Consider the following 23,115-nt stretch of genomic DNA (forward strand, 5'->3'; position numbering starts at 1 on the left):
GTTTCAAATAAAATAAATTTGCATGAAAACTTACAGTAATGGCCCTAACAGTGTTTCCCCTAATAACTGCACTGCTGTTACCACTTGTACTCACTACTAGTCACATTCCAGAGGCCACATGTTGTGTCTACACTCCATACACTGTTTATGTGTGGCAGAGCCATGTTTCACGGTAAACAAGAGCCTATTCTAAGTTAATTACAGAGATGAGACACGCCGCGGTCACTGGATGAACTCTCAGGCTGCCACTTAAAGGCTCAGTCAAGCTTCTCCTGATAAAGGTCTGAAACCAGCCTACATGGGAGGTCGGTTTCTCACAGACATAAATGTGCTGCAGTAGAGAATGCTTCTGATGAACGTGTAAACAGACCTCGGTCGTAGATCTGGTTTGAATGGAGGGTGTGGTCAGTAACAGTGTTGTTGATATTAATGGTTAAGATACAGGTATCGTCTTTAATGCACGGTCAGATGGGCTTTCTGGAACTTGTGTCACCACAGTTCATTTTGTTTTGGTTTTTCTATAACAGTCCAATAAAAAGAGCAGTCTGAACGGTTAAAATGTGCCTCCAGAGGTCAAACATCTCTATCTTTACACTTGATTTATGTACTTTTTTAATTCACAGGCTATCCAGTCATTCCTGTTTATTACAGCTTTAGAGCCTTTCGGGTCACTTTCTTTTTAAATTTACCAAACTGGTATTAACAAAGTATTGGTATTGGACAAAGTTCCATGGAGTTCCAGTTATATTTTATGGAAGATAACAGCTGTAATCCTTTTCTTTTCTGCTTATTTCCACTTCCTTTCTTTTTGCTTTACTCCTTGTTCTTCCTGCCTGCACCACTCTGCCCTTCCCCCGTCTATGCTCTAGTGACTATAAACAGTTGCTAGTTTACACCAAACACTTGAGCCAGTACACAGGAACAGTATTCTCCCTCCTCCCTGCAGGTTTCAAAGAAGACTAGAGCCACTCCTGGTCTGTCATGACAGATTTTCAGGGTCATGGGTGTCCTCTGGTTAGGTTACGGCTGCCGCCATAGATGTGATGTGACATTGTGTCAGAGGACACTGGGTAGATCAGTTGATCATTAAAACCCCCCATGACTGTGAAATGTGCTATAATTACTTCAAACCATAACCCAGCCTTTATGTTCTGACTGTAATGTGGAGTCTTTGATTGTTAAAACAACTGTAGTTAGACTGATGAAATGTGTATTTACATGTAAAAGTTAATGTAAGAGAAGAAATACAACTTATGTCACTTTTTAGTTACTTTATTAACTATAGAAATGGTGAAAAATACTTCAAGTTGTATTTAAAACTGCCTAAAGTTGGGAGTTAACTTAAATCAGTAAACAAGATAATTAAAGCAACAGATGAGTTGTTGTTAAAACTACAGTTAGCTCAGCGTTGTGAAAACTGAACACGAAAAAGCTAAATCGCTAATGATAGCTAAAAATAGCTATGCTAACCAAACTGTTGTCAAATGTTGGCCAAAGATATGCAATTAATATGATTTGTTAGCTGAATAATGGCTTCATAATTAAGTCAAGGACTTGTTTAGCCGAAATATAGACTAAGTGTTAGCCCTATATATAACCAATGGACTTAAAGTGAGCCTGGGGATAAAGAAACATAGCTGCAAGTTAGCCAGAAATGAAGCTATGTGTAGCACAGGTGTATGTGAGTGAGTGAAGACTGTTGCCACTCTGTTCATACTTTGTTATGCAAATGACGTTTCTCTCTTTCTTTTTCTCTCGTGCGCTCTCTTTTTCTCCCCCTCCTCCCTCCCCTCCCTCCCCTTCCTCTTCTTTTGGCAAACTGTCACTTGCAGAACTGGACTTTCACCTTTTTTAAACCGAAGCATTGACATCTGTGTGTGTGTGTGTGTGTGTATGTGTTTCATTCATTCACTTTGTGTGTGTGTTTTGTACATTGCTCATTTTGACAATAAAAACTATTCTATTCTTCTTGTTGTGGATCATGCCACCTGTTGCCAGAAAATAAGGAGAGAACAAAGAAACTGGGAAGTTAAGAAAGTGTTTCTCCTTCCTCTTGTTCTCTGACTTTTTCCTCCCCCATACTCCTAAATGCGACCCCCTCCTCCACTGAGCTAGAACCCCTCCTCTTCCTCCTCCCTCTCCTCCTCCTGTCAGAGCAGGTGAGAATATAAAGGTTTTGTCATGTGAAGCAGCCTATCTTCACTGCTCTGGGGAGTGAGGAAGTCGCACGAGGGCAGACAGGCCGAGAGAGAGAGAGAGAGAGAGAGAGAGAGAGGGGGGGAGAAAGAAATTTTAAAAGAGGAAGAATTGGACTGAGATCAGTCTAACACTCGGATTTGAACCATGGGGCACGGGGTAAGTGCTGGAAACATTTGTCACATGTAATGTGAGAGGTTGAGTGTCGAGATCTGGTTTAGTTGCTCACATGCTGTAGTCTGCTTGAAACCTTATGGATCAACTCTAGTGAGTACTCTGAACACTAGGTTGGGGAAAGAAGTTTGTGTAACCTGCTCACATTTTTCCCATTCCTGCCTGTGTGTGAGGAATTTGGTAAGCGCTAGGAATGATTTTAAACAGGAAATGTGAACAGCCGCGTTGACAGGAAGCTGCAGAGCACATGTGCTGAGTCTCAATCAGGAACTAAAATGAGTTCTTTTTCTACTTCAAACTACAGAGAGGAAAAGATGAATACAAACTGGCCGCAACCTCTGAAGATGGACACAAAGCCAAGAAACCCAAAGGCAAAGCCAAAGGCAAAGCCAAAGGGAAGGACATGGAAGACCTGAAGAAAGAAGTGGACCTGGTGAGTACAGAAGGAAAAACAGTGCAAATATGTTAGGAGAGAGGAGTGATTGTTCAGCCGACTTCTACAACCGCACCATTGTTTGCCCCATACCAACCATACAAACCTCTGCTCCGACCTCCAACCCCGGTCACATGAGTCTTTCTGTTCCATGAGTGTGATCATGATTATCATTTACACTGCAGCGTGTGTCATCTGGTGTCACTTAGCTCAAAGCTATACTTAAAAGTCTTAGTCTCAATTTTGGGTGCTGAACATTTGGCGGTTTAGAACTCATTCCTAGCTGTCATTTTACAGCGAGGTCAGAAAAAAACTTTGACTTCACCTTTTTAAGCAGAAGTCAGTATAAGTTGTCCAAAATCGTTAGTAGCGCTGAGACGTTGCACCCGTCCAGTTTTGAGGGCGTCATGTGTGACTTTTTTGGCACGTGAAAGTTTTCCACTGGTGTCAGCTTTTTACCCCCCCCTTCTTGCCCCCCCTTCAGTCAATGTCTGTGAAGCAGCTGAGGTCATTTCCCAAGGACGGTGTCAAACAAATGTCATCCCCCAGTCAGTGAGACGGCTCAAACATTTATTTCATACACAAAAGCCCATGTGTAAATGTAGTTTGGTGTTATATTTACACAGAAAACTCATTTAATATATCATCTAATATAAACAAGCATTTGCTGTAATTATGGCTGTAGTCTTGTCATTTTATCAAAGTGCTTGTTTTGGCCGGGGACGTGTCCTTGACAAGGTCAGGACATAGAGACAGAAGTTTGTCCTATCAAAGTGATTATAAGACATTCCGGAACATTTCCTATCACAGCATGATAGCAAAAATCTAAAAGTTAGTATTAATCAAAATGTCATTCATTTTATTTATGTAGCTGTATCATCCTGGATGACTGTTCAAGGTCATTCACAGTCATGAACTCTTCTCTCCTTCTACAACACACACATTGTCTTCATATTTGAATATATGAATATAGGGTAGAATAATATGTAGTACTTTTTTAAGTTTTTAACAAAAAAAATCAAAGTGCCTTTGGCCAGGTCAGGCCGTGCTGCAGGTTATTGCAGTAATAAACCTGCCATCCAGGTGACATCTTAATGATTATTGTACTTCATTGGTCTTAACTGTGTCTCAAAGTCCTGCTGACAATGTCGACCGAAGGACACGTCAATGACACAGAAACCCTGTCACCTGTCCGTCTGGGCCCGCCCTCTTTTACTCTGCTGGTCAGCAGGGAATTTCATCTTCACATTTATTCATGAATTAAAAGAAAATCAGAGTCAAGTATAATTTATCTGTAGACTTCCAGGATTATTTTCTGCCTTGTATCCAGACGTAATTTCTTGATTTAAATTAAACTCAGAAATGTGCTGATTCAATATTCAAAATCCAATATTTGGACAATACAATTTAAACTGAATAGGAAACTGTAAAGAAAAATCTATTATTAAGGTCAAATCTTCTGTCCCATGTCATTTCTAAGACAACCCTCAGGATAAAGCCTACATTCAAGCTCATAGCTCCAGAAAAACTTCCATGTTGTCACAGTTCTCGACACCAGGTCTGACGTTTAGGAACACTTTATTTTAGGTTGCTAATCCACAGGCTTTAGATTTGTTCTGGCCAGTAGTGGAACAGTTGTGGAATCATTGGCGTCTCTCTGTCTCTCTGAAGACCAGCAGCTGACACGTTAATCTTTATTGCACCATCGTCACACTTGTTATAGCAAGGCGTCAAAGTCCATTTTTAAAGACGACTGCATCGATGCTGCATGGCAACAGGAACCAAAGTCCAGCGGAAAAAGGCTAAATATTAAAAGTAATTGAACGTGAGGGGTTTAATTAACCGAACATGGGTCCAGGAATGCACTAAGGTAAATAACATTTTCTCAAAAATGAGTGACTAACAGCCTAAATATAGCAGCAGCAGTAGTTGGGAGTGTGAAGCAACAGCACAGTATTTACAGAAGACCTTCTTATAAGAGTTATGCAGCTACACCCACTTACTAAGACTGTCAAATAGGCGTTAAAATGTGCAGAGACTTCACTCACAGTCACAGCTTTAGAACTTTGTTTTTTTTATCTTTGGGGAAAAAACCGTTATAGAGAGAAACGATTTCATCATTTATTACCTATACATTCGACAGTAAGGTCAGAGTCAACAGCTTCTGAATGTATCATATCAAAAACACTATCAGGTTGTTATCAACTGCTGCTGCTTTTTGTTTGAACACCAAACAATCTTCATACTGAAAGGCTGGAATCAGTTCTAGCAGCAAGAACCATGTGTGTCCACCGCAGTAAATAAAACTGCTGGTAACTGCTCCAGAAGGACTCTCAGGGAGTCAGTGTTGTGTGTATGAGTTCAAGAGGACTCTCAGACATCTAGGAGTCAGAGTCAAATAAAAATAGGGTTCATGTGTTTCAACGCGCCCTCCCATCACAGAAGAATACTTTGAGTGAAGTCTGTGTTGATTTGCTATTCAGTGAACTCCAGGTCACCAAAGTGATATTGAAATTCAGTCCCGAGGTTTTCACTGTATATTTTGTGTCAAGGATAAATTAAGGTCAACTCAGTGCCTGAGTCGCAGGGACAAAAAAAATTGCTACAGATGAACAGTTTTCAAGTTAAGTCACAAAATTTCCCCAATTTAAGAATTTCCCCAGTGTGAAATCAATAAAGTTTGATTTGATCTAATCTAATTTTAAATACAGTGCCAGTCAAACCTCCATGTCCCAAATCACTAAAGACACATTCTAGTCCAAGTTAACACATTGTTGTTAAAGTTCGATTCGTCAAGTTTTGTGTTATCGGCCGAGTTAGTGAAGAAAGAGTACGGGGGACTGAGAGCAGGGTCTTGGTGGACCACTGCTTAACGTACCAGACGATTGTTAACATAGGTACTGTCAGGTTTCATTTTTTTTCAGCTTACATAATGTTTCTAGTAGTTAAAGATGTCTGTGTCAGTGGTTGGGACGTACTGTACTCCCAGAGACGGTTAAATAATAACTACAGATAATCAAATAAAGCAGTCGGCAGCTTTGTTATTCATACACAGGTCAAAGTCACATGATTCAGTCTGCTGATTCCCAGGGTCTTTCTCCAGGGAAAAACAATGTGGTGAATTAACTTTGATGCCAGAACATGCAACAGCATGTAAATATGCCATGTAATGACACGAAAGCTGTGGGACTTGATTTTTATGTCTCAATATTAGAGAAAAGTGAAATTCTCGTTCCATTCATCTGAATAGAGCTGTGCAGGTTTTCACTGCGGTGCTCATTTTGCGGGATGTGTCACTCGTTTTTGTTTTGTAAAAACTGGAAGGTAGGAGTAAGATATGATAACAGATCAACCATAGAGTTTATGAAGAATGGTTCTTCACTCAGCAGCTGTAGGCGTTTATTCAGGAAACAGTGTAGGCACATGCATGTGTCACAGTCTCCCACATTTCTACTTCCAAAATCTACACGTTTGCTGAGACATTTAGACGTTAAATGGAGGTGTGTGTGTGTGTGTGTTTGTGTGTGTGTGTGGAAGTGCAGCTTACAGGCCAATCTTTCTACATGGATATGACATAGGTGGCCCACTATCTGCCTCTTCCAATATTAAGTGTTGACAAAATTATTTAAGCAAAATTCTGATGATTTCCAGCACAATTTTATCAAATTTGTAACAATTGTGTGGGTAATTTTTACACAGTGCAGCCTAGTTAACTTCTTGACTTACACTTAGTCATTACCAACTAACTATTTGGTTATTCATGGACTAAGAATCCTTAAGTTCTTACATAATATTTTATGCTTTGTATGCTCTTACCTTAGGGTTAAATTATATATTCCCAAACTGCCACTCGATAAATTGAATGACAACAATTCTATGTAGTTTTGGATTCATTCTGAGCTATTATATTAGCTCCTTTTCTTTAGCCGTGGCTATTGCTAACTTCAGCTATTTCTTGTTGCTTGATCATTTATCATACTAGCTAAAAATGTCATACATTTGCCAAAACATTCAGTATTATTCCACTGTCCAATTTCATTGCTAACACTTGGCTATTTCTGCATTAAATTTTAGCATTGTCTTGCTAGCTTTGGGCTATTTTACTTGACTTTTTTTTTTAGCTTAAGTTTATTTCAAGATATTTCTTAGATATTATTGGCAGAGTTTGGGTAAATTCTCTCTTTTATTCTCAGTATTTCTAGGCACATTGAGCTACGTTGGTAGTGATTCTTGGATATTGTTTTGGATGAACATTTTGTGATATGATTTTCTTTTGCTAACTTCAATCTCAGTGTAAACCCACAATAGATAATAAACAAACTCACAAGTAAATGAAGACATTTTGACATTGATTCAAGTTGACTGAAGGAGCTATGGGTTCACCAAACTGAGCCTAAATATCACACACACAGTGGGACAAACCTGCAGGTTGTAAACATCAGAGTGTATCAGTTGGGTGACTGTTTGCTCTGGGCAAACAAACAGAACTGTGTGGTAGAGTCCAGGATATTCAGCTGACCTCGTGCCTGACTCCAGACTTTCGATCGTCATTAGACAGGGGTTTGGTTTTACTACAATATCTGTATGTACACACACGACGTGCATTCATAATCCCGATCAGATGGCTGATTTTCCCTGGTAAAGTCCATGTTGTAATCCTAAAAGGAGATAATATTGTATATGCAATATTGAAATGCCTTTGGCTTTTTTATGTAACCACTTCCTCTATTTCTCTTCTTCTCTTCATAGGATGATCACAAGTTAACCCTTGATGAGCTGCACAGGAAGTATGGAACTGATCTGACCAGGGTGAGCTGCCTCAAGATGTGTGTGTGTGTGTGTGTATGGGGGGTGGGAGGTGCGTAACAGTTGTGTGTCATACCAACTTACTGTCCATGAGTGCAGATAAGATTAGAAAGGCTAAAGGAATGATATGTTACATCATGTACTGAGGTCAAAAGACACACACACTGATCGACCTAACGCACTTTTTATCTTCAACAATCTTGATTAAGGTTAGAGACGCTCTCTGGATACTGTGGTACACTATAATTTAGCGTAATTGCAGAATTTAGACTTGTTTATTAAAATTTTGGAACTTGGTGTAATTGATGGTTCTTGTGTCCCATCTACACAACATTGTTGATACATTTTCCCCAGGACGTAAAAAACAACAGTCTTTACAGAAGCCCACACTGAGCCAAGTGCTTGGCCGAAACTAATTATCCACTGAAATCTGATCTGTTAGAATTTCTCCCCACAAACAGAGGCTGTATTCATGCTAAGACACAGGACACACTGACCAAAGCATCAGGGGAAAATAGAACAGCACATACTGGATCTTTATTATTTTTCTTTTTAAATTAGATTAAAAAGTCCCCGACTTTGTTGATGTTCAGATGGTTTATTGATAAACCACCAGATCCTTCTGTCTCACTGATATCACACTACTACGTTTAGTAAAATTAGGAATGTATTCACTGAATAATATTCATTATGGTTGTCGTAGAGAACAATGGCAAGGAAATGTGTTGAAGGAAACATTTCCTTCCATTGAAAACTGACAAGGGCAACATTAGAAATGAAAGACGAGGGTTGTTTTCCAGACACACCTTACCATGCACACAATATAATGATGGCATGATAATTAAACACCATTGTTGGCTCTTTTCAGGGTCTCACCTCCTCCAGAGCTAAAGAGATCCTTGCCAGAGACGGACCAAATGCCCTCACGCCTCCTCCTACAACACCAGAATGGGTGAAGTTCTGCAAACAGGTACAAGTGGCTTCTGTTAATGAAACGAACCGATTTGGAGTGTTAGCACAAAGACAGAGAGGTCACTATGTTGATTATTCCATGTGATTTCCTTTTTAGTTGTTTGGTGGTTTCTCCATGCTGCTGTGGATCGGAGCCATCCTCTGTTTCCTGGCCTACGGCATCCAGGCTGCCTCTGAAGACGAGCCAGCCAATGACAACGTAAATATCCTTCTGTTTGCGTGTGTTTGCAATGGAAATTTAACTTGAGGCAAAAGAGCTGACTTACAACTAATTGGTCCCGCAGTTGTACCTGGGTGTTGTGCTTTCTGCTGTCGTCATCATCACTGGCTGCTTCTCCTACTACCAAGAGGCCAAGAGCTCCAAGATCATGGATTCATTCAAGAACCTGGTCCCACAGGTGAGGTTTTCACTACTTCAGACCTGATTTTGATTTTGCCCTTTCCCTCTTAACACACTGCATGTTTGTGTGATTCTCTGTGTTTCTTTAGCAAGCCCTGGTTGTCCGTGACGGAGAGAAGAAATGCATCAACGCTGAGGAGGTGGTGGTTGGAGACCTTGTGGAGGTGAAAGGTGGAGACAGAATCCCTGCTGATCTGAGGGTCATCTCTGCTCACGGCTGCAAGGTAGTTATGCCATGAATGTGTATGAGGACAGAAGTCACATGGACATTAGGGGAAATTATCAATGCAAAATGTAGGAGTGGGGCTGAAAGTTGCCAAAACAAAAAAGCTAAATGTTAGCTTAAAAACTTCAGGAAGCCAGAAATATGACAATAAAGGCTAAATACTTAGCAACAAAAGCTAAGACAAAATTAAAAAGCTACAGATTTATAAAAATGATTCATCCATCTTACTGGACGTCTGTAATATACTGTATAGTCTAATATTAATGCTGGTGTTTAACTCTGTTCTCATTATTCTGTTCTCAGGTGGACAACTCCTCTCTGACCGGTGAATCAGAGCCACAGACTCGTACTCCTGACTTCTCCAATGACAACCCTCTGGAGACAAGGAACATTGCTTTCTTCTCCACCAACTGTGTTGAAGGTATGTCTGGCCTCGGTCACTTCAGCTGTAGTTAAGAGCTCCTTTAAGATGCCGGAAACTGATGATGTCTTGCTGCAGGAACTGCCCGTGGTGTCGTGATCAGCACCGGTGATCGCACCGTCATGGGTCGTATCGCCACACTGGCATCTGGACTTGAAGTTGGACGTACTCCCATCTCCATTGAAATCGAGCATTTCATCCACATCATCACTGGTGTCGCTGTCTTTCTGGGTGTTTCCTTCTTCGTCCTCTCACTCATCCTTGGATACTCGTGGCTGGAGGCCGTCATCTTCCTCATTGGTATCATCGTGGCCAACGTGCCAGAAGGTCTCCTGGCCACTGTCACCGTGAGTCCTGGTCTTTGCTGCATTTCCAGTGTTTCATTAAAGATTATTCTGACAATTAAAATAACTAACATGGTCCGTTCCAGGTGTGTCTGACCCTGACTGCTAAGCGCATGGCCAAGAAGAACTGCCTGGTGAAGAACTTGGAAGCTGTGGAAACCCTGGGATCCACCTCCACCATCTGCTCTGACAAAACCGGAACCCTGACCCAGAACAGGATGACCGTAGCCCACATGTGGTTTGACAACCAGATCCACGAGGCCGACACCACGGAGAACCAGAGTGGAGCTTCCTTCGACAGGAGCTCTGCCACATGGGCTGGTCTGGCCAGGGTCGCTGGACTCTGCAACCGTGCCGTCTTCCTGGCTGACCAAAGCAACGTTCCCATCCTGAAGGTAAATTATTAACCCTTAAAACAGCAGTTTAACAGGTTTAACAAGTGTATAGCCTCTGAGAAAATGCGTGGCTGAATTGTGGCTGAATGCAGTTATGTTGTGGTTATTTTGTTGTAGTTCCACAAAGGACCACAACAAAAATGCAGCAAAGTAAATTCAAGAACTTCATAATAAAATAACTCTTAAATGTGTGTATGTATATACAGTGTATATATATATACATATATATGATAATTTCCCTACTTAACATTGTTAGCAGTTATTTATGCTGTGCAGCAGCACCCCCTGTGGGTAATATTATTATTACAACCCAGTAAATTTTCTTCACCTTTTCATGGACACTTCTTCAGTTGGATTCTGAATGTTGATCAGAGAAAAAATGTCTCCTGGAGGAGTCGTGATTTGGACCACAACATTTTGGATAGAGAGGAATTCTAATGCAGTCCAACTGTTCCACAGATGTTTATTGAAAAGGCACTCAACATAATTAAAGCCTTTCTGCCTAAATAATGCTCTGCAGTAGAGACCAGACAAACCTATTGATTTACTTAAAAAAAACTACCATATTTTGTTTCCAGTCTTTACAGTTGGACACCAAAGAAATGAGATTTACCTCATATCTGGCCAAAAGGGCTTAGTAGACATTAAATTAAAATGAGTTCACATCTACACAGTGGATCAGTATAATTGAAGTTTGCTCCAAAATCCATATTTTTCCATCTGCTCCTTGACTGAGGAAATGAAATGCTAAAGAAATGGATTTTCAGTAAGTAAAAAAATATTTCTGTCAAGTTAACGGTTCTCCCCACATTGACAGAGAGATGTCGCTGGAGACGCCTCAGAAGCTGCTTTGCTCAAGTGCATTGAGCTGTGCTGTGGACCTGTGATTGGCATGAGAGACAAATACCCCAAAGTTGCTGAGATTCCTTTCAACTCCACCAACAAGTACCAGGTAAGGAGTTATCACTGCAGATCCGGCTGTCAATTTTATATTTTACTGCAAAAAATGGTAAACAATAAGCTAACATAAAGGCTATTAGGTTATTGAAAACGCAAAACAATATTAAAGGAGCCAAAAATAGTCAAGGCTTTGACTACAACAGTATACCAAAGGCTAACAAAATAGCCAAACTCATCATAAGTAGCTTAGTAAATAAATAAAAAATGCTTACCTTTGAGTAAATCCTGTCTTCCTGCTGTCTGGCAGCTTTCCATCCACAAGAACGCCACTCCAGGAGAGTCCAAACATCTGCTGGTGATGAAAGGAGCTCCAGAGAGGATTCTGGACCGCTGCTCCACCATTATGTTGCAGGGCAAAATTATGCCTCTGGATGACGAGATGAAGGACGCTTTCCAGAACGCTTACGTTGAGCTGGGAGGGCTGGGAGAGAGAGTACTGGGTACAAATTTGACATGTATTAGTATTTGGAGGAAATGGAATCAGCAGTATCCTAACAGGTTTCTCCATCTCCATTTTGTAGGTTTCTGCCATTTCAGTCTGCCTGACGACCAGTTCCCAGAAGGCTTTGCCTTTGACACTGATGAAGTGAACTTCCCCACCGACAACCTGTGTTTCATCGGCCTCATGTCCATGATTGACCCTCCTCGTGCTGCTGTGCCTGATGCTGTCGGAAAATGCAGGAGCGCTGGAATCAAGGTGGGAAATTTTCATAAAATCAGGAATTGCGGAAACAGTTTTGCAAATGAAATTTTCAACCAAGTTCACATTTTCTAATTTTTCCTTTATAATTATGGGAGTCAATAGGAGACAATTCTGCTGACCAGAGCTTGACCACAGTGACCACAGCAAATTATCAGTGATTTATTCTCCTTTGGTTTTATCTTTCTGGGGCTAAAGTTAGTTTTGCTAAACTTAAGCTTGACTTGTTTTTGAAAATCTTTTATTTATCATATCTGTTTTTTTGCTACTACATATTTATATTGCAGTGTTCTAGTGTTGATGTTTTCTTCCCTACTTTTAGGTTTTTTTTTCAGTTTTTCTTCCCAATCCTGTTGGCAGTTATGTTTTGTTTCTGTTAAACTGAACATGTTTTAATCTCTTCGTACTTTAGGTCATCATGGTGACAGGAGATCATCCCATCACAGCTAAGGCTATTGCTAAGGGCGTGGGCATCATCTCCGAAGGCAACGAGACAGTGGAGGACATTGCTGCCCGTCTGAACGTGCCAATTTCAGAGGTTAACCCCAGGTTTGTTCCCTTCACCACCCACTTCCTGAGCTGACCAGAATCCCTGCTGAAAATGTGGCAACGCCACCAATTTCCATCTTCTGCCAGAAGTAATGAAGCTGAATTTAATCAGTGCAGGAAGTTCAGCCAAGAAGGCTTTTAGTATTGATTCAATGCAGCAAAATAAATCTTGTTGACTTTTAAAACTGGTGACATCATAGTTCTGACATCACTTTCTGACAGACTTTTTTCTTTGCATCGCTTTTGCATCGCTTTTGTTTTGTTTATCTTCCTATTTTCATTTTTTTTAATATTCATGCTAAATTTTTTGCCATTGTTACAAAAACATTCTGATGAATTTTTCTAGTTATTTTCAACTTGATCAGTGACAATGGTTTAGGTTTTATCTAATGATAAGTAACTTTGTTTACTTTGCTGTATATAATAGGCCTTCACTGCAAAGAGTTAACTTTCAATCATTTTTATGCATTTGGGCTCATTTTATTTTGCTGTTTTGTTACATTAAATTATTATTTTAGGGAACCATTCAACACAGTTTGTCCCTCATTTACCTCTCAGTTTTTCATTAATGATTTCAAGTTTTATTTCATGTTTTTGCTATTTTGCATTTTTTCTTCTGTGCTAGTTAGTTAGTGTTTATTTGTGGCTCATTTGTGTTCATTATTCCAACAGATTCCTGCCGTTTGAGCTAACTAAGTAGTAGTAATTGTAATAACGTCCATTGGATTCCTTTTGTTGCTACACATCAAGCAGCTAACTGATGCTATTGCTTGTTAGCAATAACACAGTGCTTCAGAGCTGTGTGTGTGTTTCACTTGTGACAAACAAGCATTCATTTGTGTGTAAACAATAACACTTTCTGATTGATATTACCAAAGCATGCTGCTGTCCTATATTGTGTTTAATATCATTTTCTGAGCCTAGGAATGTCCTAACCCAGCTTTATTTTCCACTGCAGAGACGCCAAGGCCTGTGTCGTCCATGGTAATGAGCTCAAGGACATGGCCACAGAGCAGCTGGACGACATCCTCCAGCATCACACTGAGATTGTCTTTGCCAGAACATCACCTCAGCAGAAACTGATCATCGTGGAGGGCTGTCAGAGACAGGTATTCAGGATGAGTTTACTTTCACTCATTTGTCCCAGAATCTAGTTTTTACGGAGTTCAGTCGTTGATAGAACGTGTAACCACTGATTATTCTGTTCTGTCTGCAGGGAGCCATCGTGGCTGTGACAGGTGACGGCGTGAACGACTCTCCTGCTCTGAAGAAAGCCGACATCGGTGTGGCCATGGGCATCGCCGGCTCTGACGTCTCCAAACAGGCTGCTGACATGATCCTGCTGGACGACAACTTCGCCTCCATCGTCACCGGTGTAGAGGAAGGTCAGACATGACAGGACAACCTGTTTAAACGTGCACAACACACTGATTGGAGTTGAGGTTAGAAACAATCGTCCAAAGTCAGTGTGGAGGACAAATTGTAGTAATTTATTCATGTTAAAATACAGAAGACTTTTTCTTCTTCATTGAAAATCAAATAAATGTACACACTGAGGAAGACAAAAAACAGGAACAAATGCCCAGCAGATCCAGGCTCAGTGTTGTGGTCTGCTTCAGCAAAGAATGAGTGATCTGATTCAATAGGTTCTGAAAACCTTTGTTGACAGGCAGCTTTAGGCTGATCTGGAGATGTATTTAGCTACTTCTGCTTTATTTTTTATTTCACATTATTTTGCTAACTTTTAGCTTACACTTAGCGTTGCTTTCCACAAGGTTTCACAATTCCATCTATGGGTTTTTACCATCAATCTTTTCAATATTCTAGAAAATAAAAAAATGTCAATGTACTTTTTCCAGTTAACTCAAGTAAAACTCAATGTTCCTTCTTATTTTTCCTCATATAAATCTTCTTCTCCTCAGGTCGTCTGATCTTTGATAACCTGAAGAAGTCCATCGCCTACACTCTGACCAGTAACATCCCTGAGATCTCTCCCTTCCTGCTGTTCATCATCGCCAACATCCCTCTGCCCCTGGGAACAGTCACCATCCTCTGTATCGACCTGGGAACTGACATGGTGAGCTCTCGTTCTTTTATGTATGACCACATGAGACTTTGGTTTTTGTATGAACCCATTTTTCATGTGTCTTCTCTCAGGTTCCTGCCATCTCTCTGGCCTATGAAGCAGCTGAGAGTGACATCATGAAGAGACAGCCCCGAAACCCCAAAACAGACAAACTGGTAAACGAGAGGCTGATCAGCATCGCCTACGGACAGATCGGTTAGTCTGAATGACTTGAGGAAACAAGTTTTTTTTTTTTTTTGTAATTATATGTGCCACATATTCAATTTTTTTGTGTTCATTTTTAGGTATGATGCAGGCCACAGCTGGCTTCTTCACCTATTTTGTCATCCTGGCTGAGAACGGGTTCCTGCCCATGGACCTTATCGGCATTAGAGTTCACTGGGACGACAAACACGTCAATGACTTGGAAGACAGCTATGGCCAGCAGTGGGTCAGTAAAAGCTGTGTTTGTTTCTAAAATAAAGCAAAGAACCTAGAAGATTTGAGAAGGAGTAGTTATTTTGTTTGTCTTATCTGCAGACCTACGAGCGCAGGAAGATCGTGGAGTTCACCTGCCACACGGCCTTCTTCGCCAGCATCGTCGTCGTGCAGTGGGCCGATCTGATCATCTGTAAGACCAGGAGGAACTCCATCATTCAGCAAGGAATGAAGTGAGTGAACTCAACAGAAATGGCTCCCTGAGTTGCTCAGTGAAACAATACTTTGCTATTTCAGGACTAAACATATTTTGTTTTTTTCTCCCTTGACAGGAACCGTATCCTCATCTTTGGCCTGTTTGAGGAGACAGCTCTGGCTGCCTTCCTGTCATACTGTCCAGGCATGGACGTCGCCCTCAGAATGTACCCACTCAAGTGAGTAAAAACACACACAGATACACACAACAATACACTATATTTAATCCAGTGGTGTCAAAATGGCTGTTTGTACTACATGTACTGCCGTGAATGAAATTATTGCTTCAAAATGTCCAGAAAGTAAATAATATTGCTATAATAAATATTAGTTAACATTCCAGAAAAATAATGTTTAGTGTAAAGAAAGAATAGTAAAAAAGTGTTTAAAAAAGTTACTAGTTGTTGACAACATTAGCCAATAACAGTAACAAGTTAGCTGAAGGAGTCATTAAATTTGATCACAAATGTGGGAAAAAAAGATATTAATCTATTTTTTGCTAAAGTAAAGTAGTCACAGATGGAATTTAGCTTGATAATAGGTAAAGGTTAGGATTGGATTCTAAAAATGTTTTAGGGCGGTTGACTAGTTTTTGTGCAGCAAGAATGGCGAGAAACAGAGTTGTAAATCTACTGTAACAGTTTTGTGTTGTCAAATTCCTATCCATGACTCACTCTGTTGCTCTGCACCATCCACATTATAGGCCAACTTGGTGGTTCTGTGCCTTCCCTTACTCCCTCCTCATCTTCCTGTATGATGAAGCTAGAAGATATATCCTCAGAAGAAACCCAGGAGGTAAGACTCGCTGACGTCTGACTGTTCTAGTGTTGCAGTTGTGGAGATATGGTGTTACTTTTGGTGCTGGTGCAGAACCTGGTGGTGGGTGGATGAGAAAGGAACGTGGGCAGAAGGGAATGTTATCCTCACTCCATCTCCATGTACTGTACTGTATGTACAACACAGAGACTGGAGGCTGTGTTTTACTGAATGAACTCGGTACATATACAGTGTGTGGGTGGGTGTGAGTGTGTTTCTGTTTGGGTTACAGTATGGTTGAACCTTTATAAAAAATATGGATACCTTTGCCTAGACCAACCTACTTTGTCCAGTTTCTGTCCATGTAACTATTTCTTGGATTAAATGACCTGGATGACTGAGAACCTAGACTATATGAGACATATGGATACCTTTATTTTCCAAATTTATTTTAAAAATGTTTATTACATATTATATGGTATAATATGTAATATGTATATAATATTATATGATAAACTGCACATTCTGTTTTAGAAAACCTATAACTTGCAATTAGGTGGACCTTAGAATTATTATTATACGCAATCAGAGACAATGATGCCTCCACAGTCCTAGGAAAAACTGGAATTTAGAACACTGCAAAGTGAAATACAAACAGAGGAAAGGCAGTGGTGCCTCTCTACTAGAAAAAAGTAAAATTGTGGTACTCTGAACACAACTGAATCATTTCCTAATGCACGTGTGTTGCACTTCACCCTTCAGCCACTCGAGGGCAGTGTTCTTCTGTTGTCAAAATTTAATTGGCTAATTTGTAGGGGTTTTTTTTAGAGGCAAATCAAAGTATTTTTTGTGCCTTTAATGAAGTCAATAGATTTTGGTCACTACCAACTTTTAATGGAGTGAATGGAATCAAAGAGTAAAGCCAAGGGGGAGACCTCAGTGGTGAAACCAGTCAAATAAACCACTGAACTTCCTCCATTGCTGTCCTTTTTCCATTGTCAATTTGTATGTAAAAAATAAAAAAACAAGATTAACTGGGTCATTTTTTAACAACTGAACAGAACCAACTTGGGGGGAAGCCTTGAGATGTTGTTTGGTGATAAACCATGAAAAAACATAAAGAACAATATCTCACAGCAGCGTGTCCTAATTCTGTCTCTGTCTGTTTTTTTAGGTTGGGTGGAACAGGAGACGTACTACTGAGTCACCACAGGGGGAGCAGTCATTGTTTCATCCTCTTTTGCTGCCGTGTTACATTCCAGTCTGACGTTCTGTGGTCGGACCCTGAGAACACAAAAACAACACAGTCATAAATTAATTCCTATCTTAATGTATTTGCATTTGCAATAAAACATTTCTGTGCCCTTGTAGACTCGCGTTGCCTTTTTTTTTTTTTTACTTGCAGATTTCTCTGCTCGTTCAGCAGTCAAACAGCAGCACCTGATGCAGATTGTTGTTCCTGAGGCTCAGTAGAAACTGGAAACACCAGTGACTCAGAACCGCTGACCCGTAAAGTGTTTTTGGAACTTTGACTCAGGCGTCCTTTACATCATCATGGTCTGAACAAACAGACCACGACAGCAAAACTCACCCCTTCAACTTGTTTTTTCTAACACATTTTCACTATTTACCATAAGTCTGTGTGAGAAGGTGTGTGTGTGTGTGTCCATCTCTTGGAGAGCAGGTTTGCCATACTGCTGTTTGTCCACCACTACTGCCGAGAGGCTCTCAGTGAAAATGAACCCAGTCCACTCCAGTGCTATCTCCTTGTGTTTACCCTAGTCATTATGATCTCCCCCCTTCGTACTGACCCCTTTTCTGAGTGTTTGTGTGTATGTGTGTGTGTGATCTATCACCCCTGCTTCACGCACACACCTGCCTAAGGCCAATTAAGTTGTAGTTTCCCTTTAAATCTAGAAATTTAGCTGACAGCTTTTTAATCATTTTGAAAAAAATATCTTCTTCTGATATATCTTCTTCTTCACTGTCCACTGAAAACAATTTGATTACATCCAAGACAAAAAAATGAGACCTGGAAAAGAAATGTTTTTTCTTGGTGTACACACACACACACACACACACATGCACCAGGACCTAATTAATCCTCTCAGCGTGGGTTGTGGATGCAGTAAGTGTTTCTTTCTTGTGAATTGTAAAAGCCGATAAAGCAATTGAGGTAATATGGAGTGAGATGAGAAAGAGAGAGAGAGAGAGACCAAGAGAAGGAGAGAGATGTTATCATTCCTCGTTCACTAGCGCAGGGGCCCCTGAACGTGCCAGTTGCTATGACAACTCATTTAAAGAGTGCCCCACACTTCGCACCCCCCTTTCTCTTTCTTTTTCTCTCTCGCTCTCTTTCTCTCTCACTAACATCTAAATAAAATCCAGTCTATTTATAGGACAACTCTGCCAGTCACACTGATCGCTCTCGCCAAAGGCAGAAAATAGAGTTTGGTGACTGTACGTGTACAGTACAAGATGGCCACATCATGCATGTCCATCCCTGCGTCTGCTCCAACTGTGATCTGGTTCATTTGGGACCAGTTGTCCTAAATACTCTCAGCCTGCTTTACTTTCAATTCTTCAGATGCTGATTTTACTGATGCAAATATCCAGTCAGCCAATCACAGGAGAGGATGATTTATGAGGCTCTGAAGTGGATGTGGTTGTTGGTGCCAGACCGGCCGGTCTGAATTATTTAAAATAAACCACAGATCCACTTTTTTTTCCTTGCTCTGAATCTTCTTTAGAGTTTCTACAAAATGAGCACAAAAACCCTGTGTGCAGCAGCTCTTTGGCTGGAGGAGGAAGGACCATCTATGGACACATGTCCAATCATGCAATGACCCCTGCATCCCCATCATCCTCCACCACCAAGACTTCAACACATGCCCTTTACTTCACACCACAAAACTTCCTTTTGAATCTGCACCACAGATTTCTGTTCCATAGAAGGACTTCATATACTTTGTTTCATATAAATGCGTCCTTCCAACCACGGTCTGCAGTAGAGCATCTCTAATCGTTCTACTGGGATACTCTGAGGCCGTGTGTGGTGGTTTTTGTTTTTTTGCTCATATGTTCAGAGTTTTGTGCAAACATCAGGAAAGCACTGATTGTTCTGTCAACATTTTGGTCTTGATGTGATGTTTTTCTCTTCGTCTCTGTATAAGAAGCTCCCTTTGGATGTAGCCACTGTGAGTGGTCGTCATGTCTCTGTGGGCCAGAATCTTTCAAGCATCTTGTCCCATCAATAACTCAGAGAATTAGGATGGAGCTGAAGAAAAAAGAGGGTGGGGTGGGGGGGGGGGGGGGGGGGGTGATGTGCTTCGAGGATGTACCTAGCCAGGTGTCCAGAAGAGAGGGAAGAAAAGGGCAAGTGTGTGTGTAGAAATCTTAAAGCTAATCTCCTCATCCCTGCAGTTTCATAGTGAAATCTACCTGTGACTGTCTTATTTATCTGAGCTTCATCTTGTCAGCTGGTGCAGATCCCTCTTTGGGTGGCCTGATAAGGTCTATTAAGGATACACAGGGTGCTCGTCCATCTGCCTGCCTGGACCAACTTCATGCTTGGAGAGGTGGCTTAGTATAATGTGATGATACAGCGTAGACTGCATCTTTCATCACACATTATTGGTTTATATAAATAAGTCTGTATGCATGATTTATCAACCGGAAAGGGCAAATATATCAGTAATTCATGTTAGGAAAGAAGTAGAGCAAATATCTTTTTTTTTTTTAAATCAGGAAAATACACAACAATGAATTGTGTCCTAGAGTTAGCATAGTTTCTAAAACGAGAGGGACTTTTCAGAAAGCCCCAGAATGTCCATGCTTTTTGATTTTTTCCACAGCACATCCAACTCTTTGCATTTCTAAACAGCTAAACAAGACACTGTTGTGTGGGCATTAAAAGACAGAAAACTGACTTGATAAATGCACCGTTGGTGAAAATGACAGACAGAAAATCAACTCTGACTATAGAAGCAGAGGGTATGAAGTCCACTGTCCTCTCTCTGCACGCAACAACCTTGTCAAAGCAGCAGGGGAAAGGAGTTCTCTGCAAACCCAGCTGTGAAGTGTGTGTTTTTGCAGGATAGTGGTGGGGGTGGGCCTCTTTTCACAGAAGAGCTGTGAAGATTGAGATATATCGTGCTCACCTAGAGCTGTAGGGTCATGTGACAGAGGTGTTGTTTGTTCTGGAACTAGAGCAGACTCCAGGTTAACGGATTGGTTTACAATAATGGTCATTTAAGGTATATACTGTGTGTGTGTATATGTATATATATATTTGTTTTTAAACTATATACAGTATATATACTTTATGTATATATACATATATATATATAAAGAGTCTGTTGCTTATCTTCATAAAGCTAAACAATAAATTAGCTGTTAAGCTAACAGACATAGCCAAATGCCAGACCAGTATTTCTTTAAATTAGGTTGGGGAAAAGAAAATGCTTAGAATCGTGTGTATAATGTGTGATTACAAAGCAATACTATCAAGGTTTGCAGTTGACAAAATCAATAAGGAACAAATGAGACGAGAAAGAGATGGAAAAATGCCAATTATATTATATTATATTATATTATATTATATTATATTATATTAGTTTCTTGGGAGGCAAAATAAATAAATAAATAACCCGCCCATGTCAGTGCAAGTCCCGCCCTCTTTCGTGGAGTTTCCATGGCAAACTGTGCCGACGTCACAAAGAGAGAAACGCCGTTTATAAGTAGAACAGGCTGAGCCGCGGCGATTCGACAGCTCGGATGTGTCCTGAGGAAGAGTGACACGTGCTGGCAAAAACATAAAAAATTACAAAAAAAAAAAAAAAGAAAAAAAATTCCCATCAAAAAGAATTTTACCCAGGAGCGCACCCAGGGGTTTTTATTTTCCCCTTATTACTCGTATTTTACTGTACATACAATTTTTATAGTGGATTTTTGTTTTTAAAAATCGTGCTTCAAGTGTGCGCGTTTGAGTGAGCATCAGCGGAACCATGGGAAGAGGAGTGAGTATAAAATGTTGTCGTTGTTTCTTTCACTCAAACAAGTGGTTTATTTCACCGTCATGAAATAAAGAAAGACGTAAAGAGACGGGCTTATTTGGCGGTTTCGTTACTCTTACCTTCTCACAAACAAAAAATGAACTAAGCCGAACTGGACTGAAGGCTATTCTTAAAGCCACCGTTAGAAGTTTCTTTGAAAAAAAGGAGATCCGGTTACATAACGGGATGTTCTTGGTAGAAAACTGTTGAAAAAAGTTTAGCATTGTGTCAGTTTGACGCTGCTGCATTTGTGGAAATACGTGGAGAAAATAACGTGTAAAGTGAATCGAATGTAGGAAACATTTTTTTCTGTTTTTCTTGCCGTAGCTGTGAATGCTGGGTATTAGAGCTGTTGCCAATGTTTGAAACTCAGCCCCACTTTTTTTTTTTACCAAGCTGGAAGATATAGCTTAACGATTTAGGACGTTGTGACTAAATGGACTTAGACTTATCTTCACCCGTTCTAGAGACATGTTAGTATTTTCATGCTCACACGTTAGTCTTTCGGTGCGGATCTGCACAGGCGTTGGAGAACATGCCATGTATGTGATGCTCTATGAAGGAATGCCTCGTTAGAAACATTTCATTGTTTTTCTTTGCCACTCTACTAATCAATCCAGTGAAAAGGCATTGCCTTAACAGTGAGGAAATTCTCACCAAAGATACGGTTTTGAACCATATACACATGCTGAAGAAAGGCTGAAGCTCAGGTTAAATTTCCACCTCCTTTATTGTTTCCCCTTCGTCATATTGTTTTAGGCACAAGCGAAAGGCAGTTGTTGTTTTTTTTGTTGTTGTCACAAACCTATAAGAAAGACTCCAGGCGTGAAATTGAACCCATGTAAGAAATATCATCGGCCGCCACACCCTGCCGTGCTGCGCAATACAAACATTTACCATAGATGCAGCTTGTAAAGGATGGAGCGCCAGATAAACAAGGAGGAAAGAAAGACGTGAGATGTGGCGGGAGATGTGAGGCAGATTGAGTCTCTCCTTTTTGCCTCATTTTCCATCACTAACGCTCATTTGCCATTATGGGAATCTCAGCTTTCTCACTCCTGCCTGTTGGCTGTTAGTGATTTCTAACTGCCTTATGTTGTAAGAGCCGTGCCCTGCCCCCATCCAGCCTCCATCCACTCCCCCACTGTGTCTTCTCTTCTTCACTGCCCCATCCAGTCTCCTTACAAAGCGTTCTGTGCTGGCAGAGACAATTTGCAGGACTTCACTTGGTAGAAATCATCGCCTGAGCCTTTCTTGTGTAAGGAGACAAAGATGGAGGGGTGAGGAGAGTATAGTTGAGATGTTGTCATACTGTAAGGCAAATAATGAGGGGAGTCTTGCAGTGGTTCTTCCAGATCTGATTACTCCGTGCAGTGATCCTTGTCATGCTCTGCATCATTTCCCCCATCACACATGCAGCATACTGCTATGAGGTGACAAAAAAAAAAAAAAAACAACACGCAAGTGAGCTAAGAAACGGCAGGAGGAGGGAGTGACTGCTTAGCTATATTAAGAGCTCTGAGCCAGGAGGCACCAGTTGCCGCATTGCTACTGTGAAACAACTTGTATCAGGGCATGATTTAGTGTAGGTAGGAGGGGTCTGGGGGCAGATCTGTCCCTGCAGATGTGAAGAAGCTGAAGTATTTATTTATGTTAGAGGTGAATTTTCCATTCCTAGTTTCTTATGCGAGTAAATAGATGTATCACATGTCCTGACTACAGTGTCCCTGCTGACTGGTTAACAAGGCAGCGCCACAGAGCAGGGACTGGGGCGACAGCTGTCAAACTCACAGGGGACTGATGGAGAAAATCCAATGTAAGTTTTTCTTAATCTCCCAGTCTCAGTCTCTCCTGTCTTGTCGTCCTTACTGGCTGGATTAAATGATTTGCAGCAGTTCATGAAAGCATATTTCATGTTGCAATGTTGTGTTCTTAGAAACGACACATTCAGTATGGGGGGGGGGGGGGGGC

The 23,115-nt window shown here is 40.8% G+C and overlaps 1 protein-coding gene across 3 annotated transcripts in view; it reads left to right on the top strand.

The window, feature by feature from the left end:
* The first annotated feature begins 2,176 nt into the window (after positions 1-2,176).
* LOC103389243 (sodium/potassium-transporting ATPase subunit alpha-1) overlaps positions 2,177-23,115 on the top strand; it is a 39,173-nt gene continuing 18,234 nt past the window's right edge. Inside the window, exons 1-23 of one of the 3 annotated variants that reach the window (XM_008324575.3) lie at positions 2,189-2,355; positions 2,675-2,803; positions 7,553-7,612; positions 8,478-8,579; positions 8,679-8,780; positions 8,866-8,979; positions 9,071-9,205; positions 9,511-9,628; positions 9,707-9,975; positions 10,059-10,367; positions 11,185-11,319; positions 11,575-11,767; positions 11,849-12,024; positions 12,440-12,576; positions 13,535-13,685; positions 13,793-13,961; positions 14,499-14,653; positions 14,734-14,857; positions 14,947-15,092; positions 15,182-15,312; positions 15,412-15,513; positions 16,038-16,129; positions 17,265-17,460. In XM_008324575.3, coding sequence (XP_008322797.1) covers positions 2,344-2,355; positions 2,675-2,803; positions 7,553-7,612; positions 8,478-8,579; positions 8,679-8,780; positions 8,866-8,979; positions 9,071-9,205; positions 9,511-9,628; positions 9,707-9,975; positions 10,059-10,367; positions 11,185-11,319; positions 11,575-11,767; positions 11,849-12,024; positions 12,440-12,576; positions 13,535-13,685; positions 13,793-13,961; positions 14,499-14,653; positions 14,734-14,857; positions 14,947-15,092; positions 15,182-15,312; positions 15,412-15,513; positions 16,038-16,129; positions 17,265-17,293 — 3,090 coding nt within the window. In that variant the 5' untranslated portion in view covers positions 2,189-2,343 and the 3' untranslated portion in view covers positions 17,294-17,460. Of the gene's footprint in view, positions 2,356-2,674; positions 2,804-7,552; positions 7,613-8,477; positions 8,580-8,678; positions 8,781-8,865; positions 8,980-9,070; positions 9,206-9,510; positions 9,629-9,706; positions 9,976-10,058; positions 10,368-11,184; positions 11,320-11,574; positions 11,768-11,848; positions 12,025-12,439; positions 12,577-13,534; positions 13,686-13,792; positions 13,962-14,498; positions 14,654-14,733; positions 14,858-14,946; positions 15,093-15,181; positions 15,313-15,411; positions 15,514-16,037; positions 16,130-17,264; positions 17,461-20,835; positions 21,109-23,115 lie in introns of those variants that run through there. The other 2 variants (XM_025062797.1, XM_008324577.3) reach the window with 2 other exon arrangements.

The sequence above is a fragment of the Cynoglossus semilaevis genome, chromosome 14 (genome assembly GCF_000523025.1).
Source record: "Cynoglossus semilaevis isolate Cse_v1.0 chromosome 14, Cse_v1.0, whole genome shotgun sequence".
Classification (NCBI taxonomy): domain Eukaryota; kingdom Metazoa; phylum Chordata; class Actinopteri; order Pleuronectiformes; family Cynoglossidae; genus Cynoglossus; species Cynoglossus semilaevis.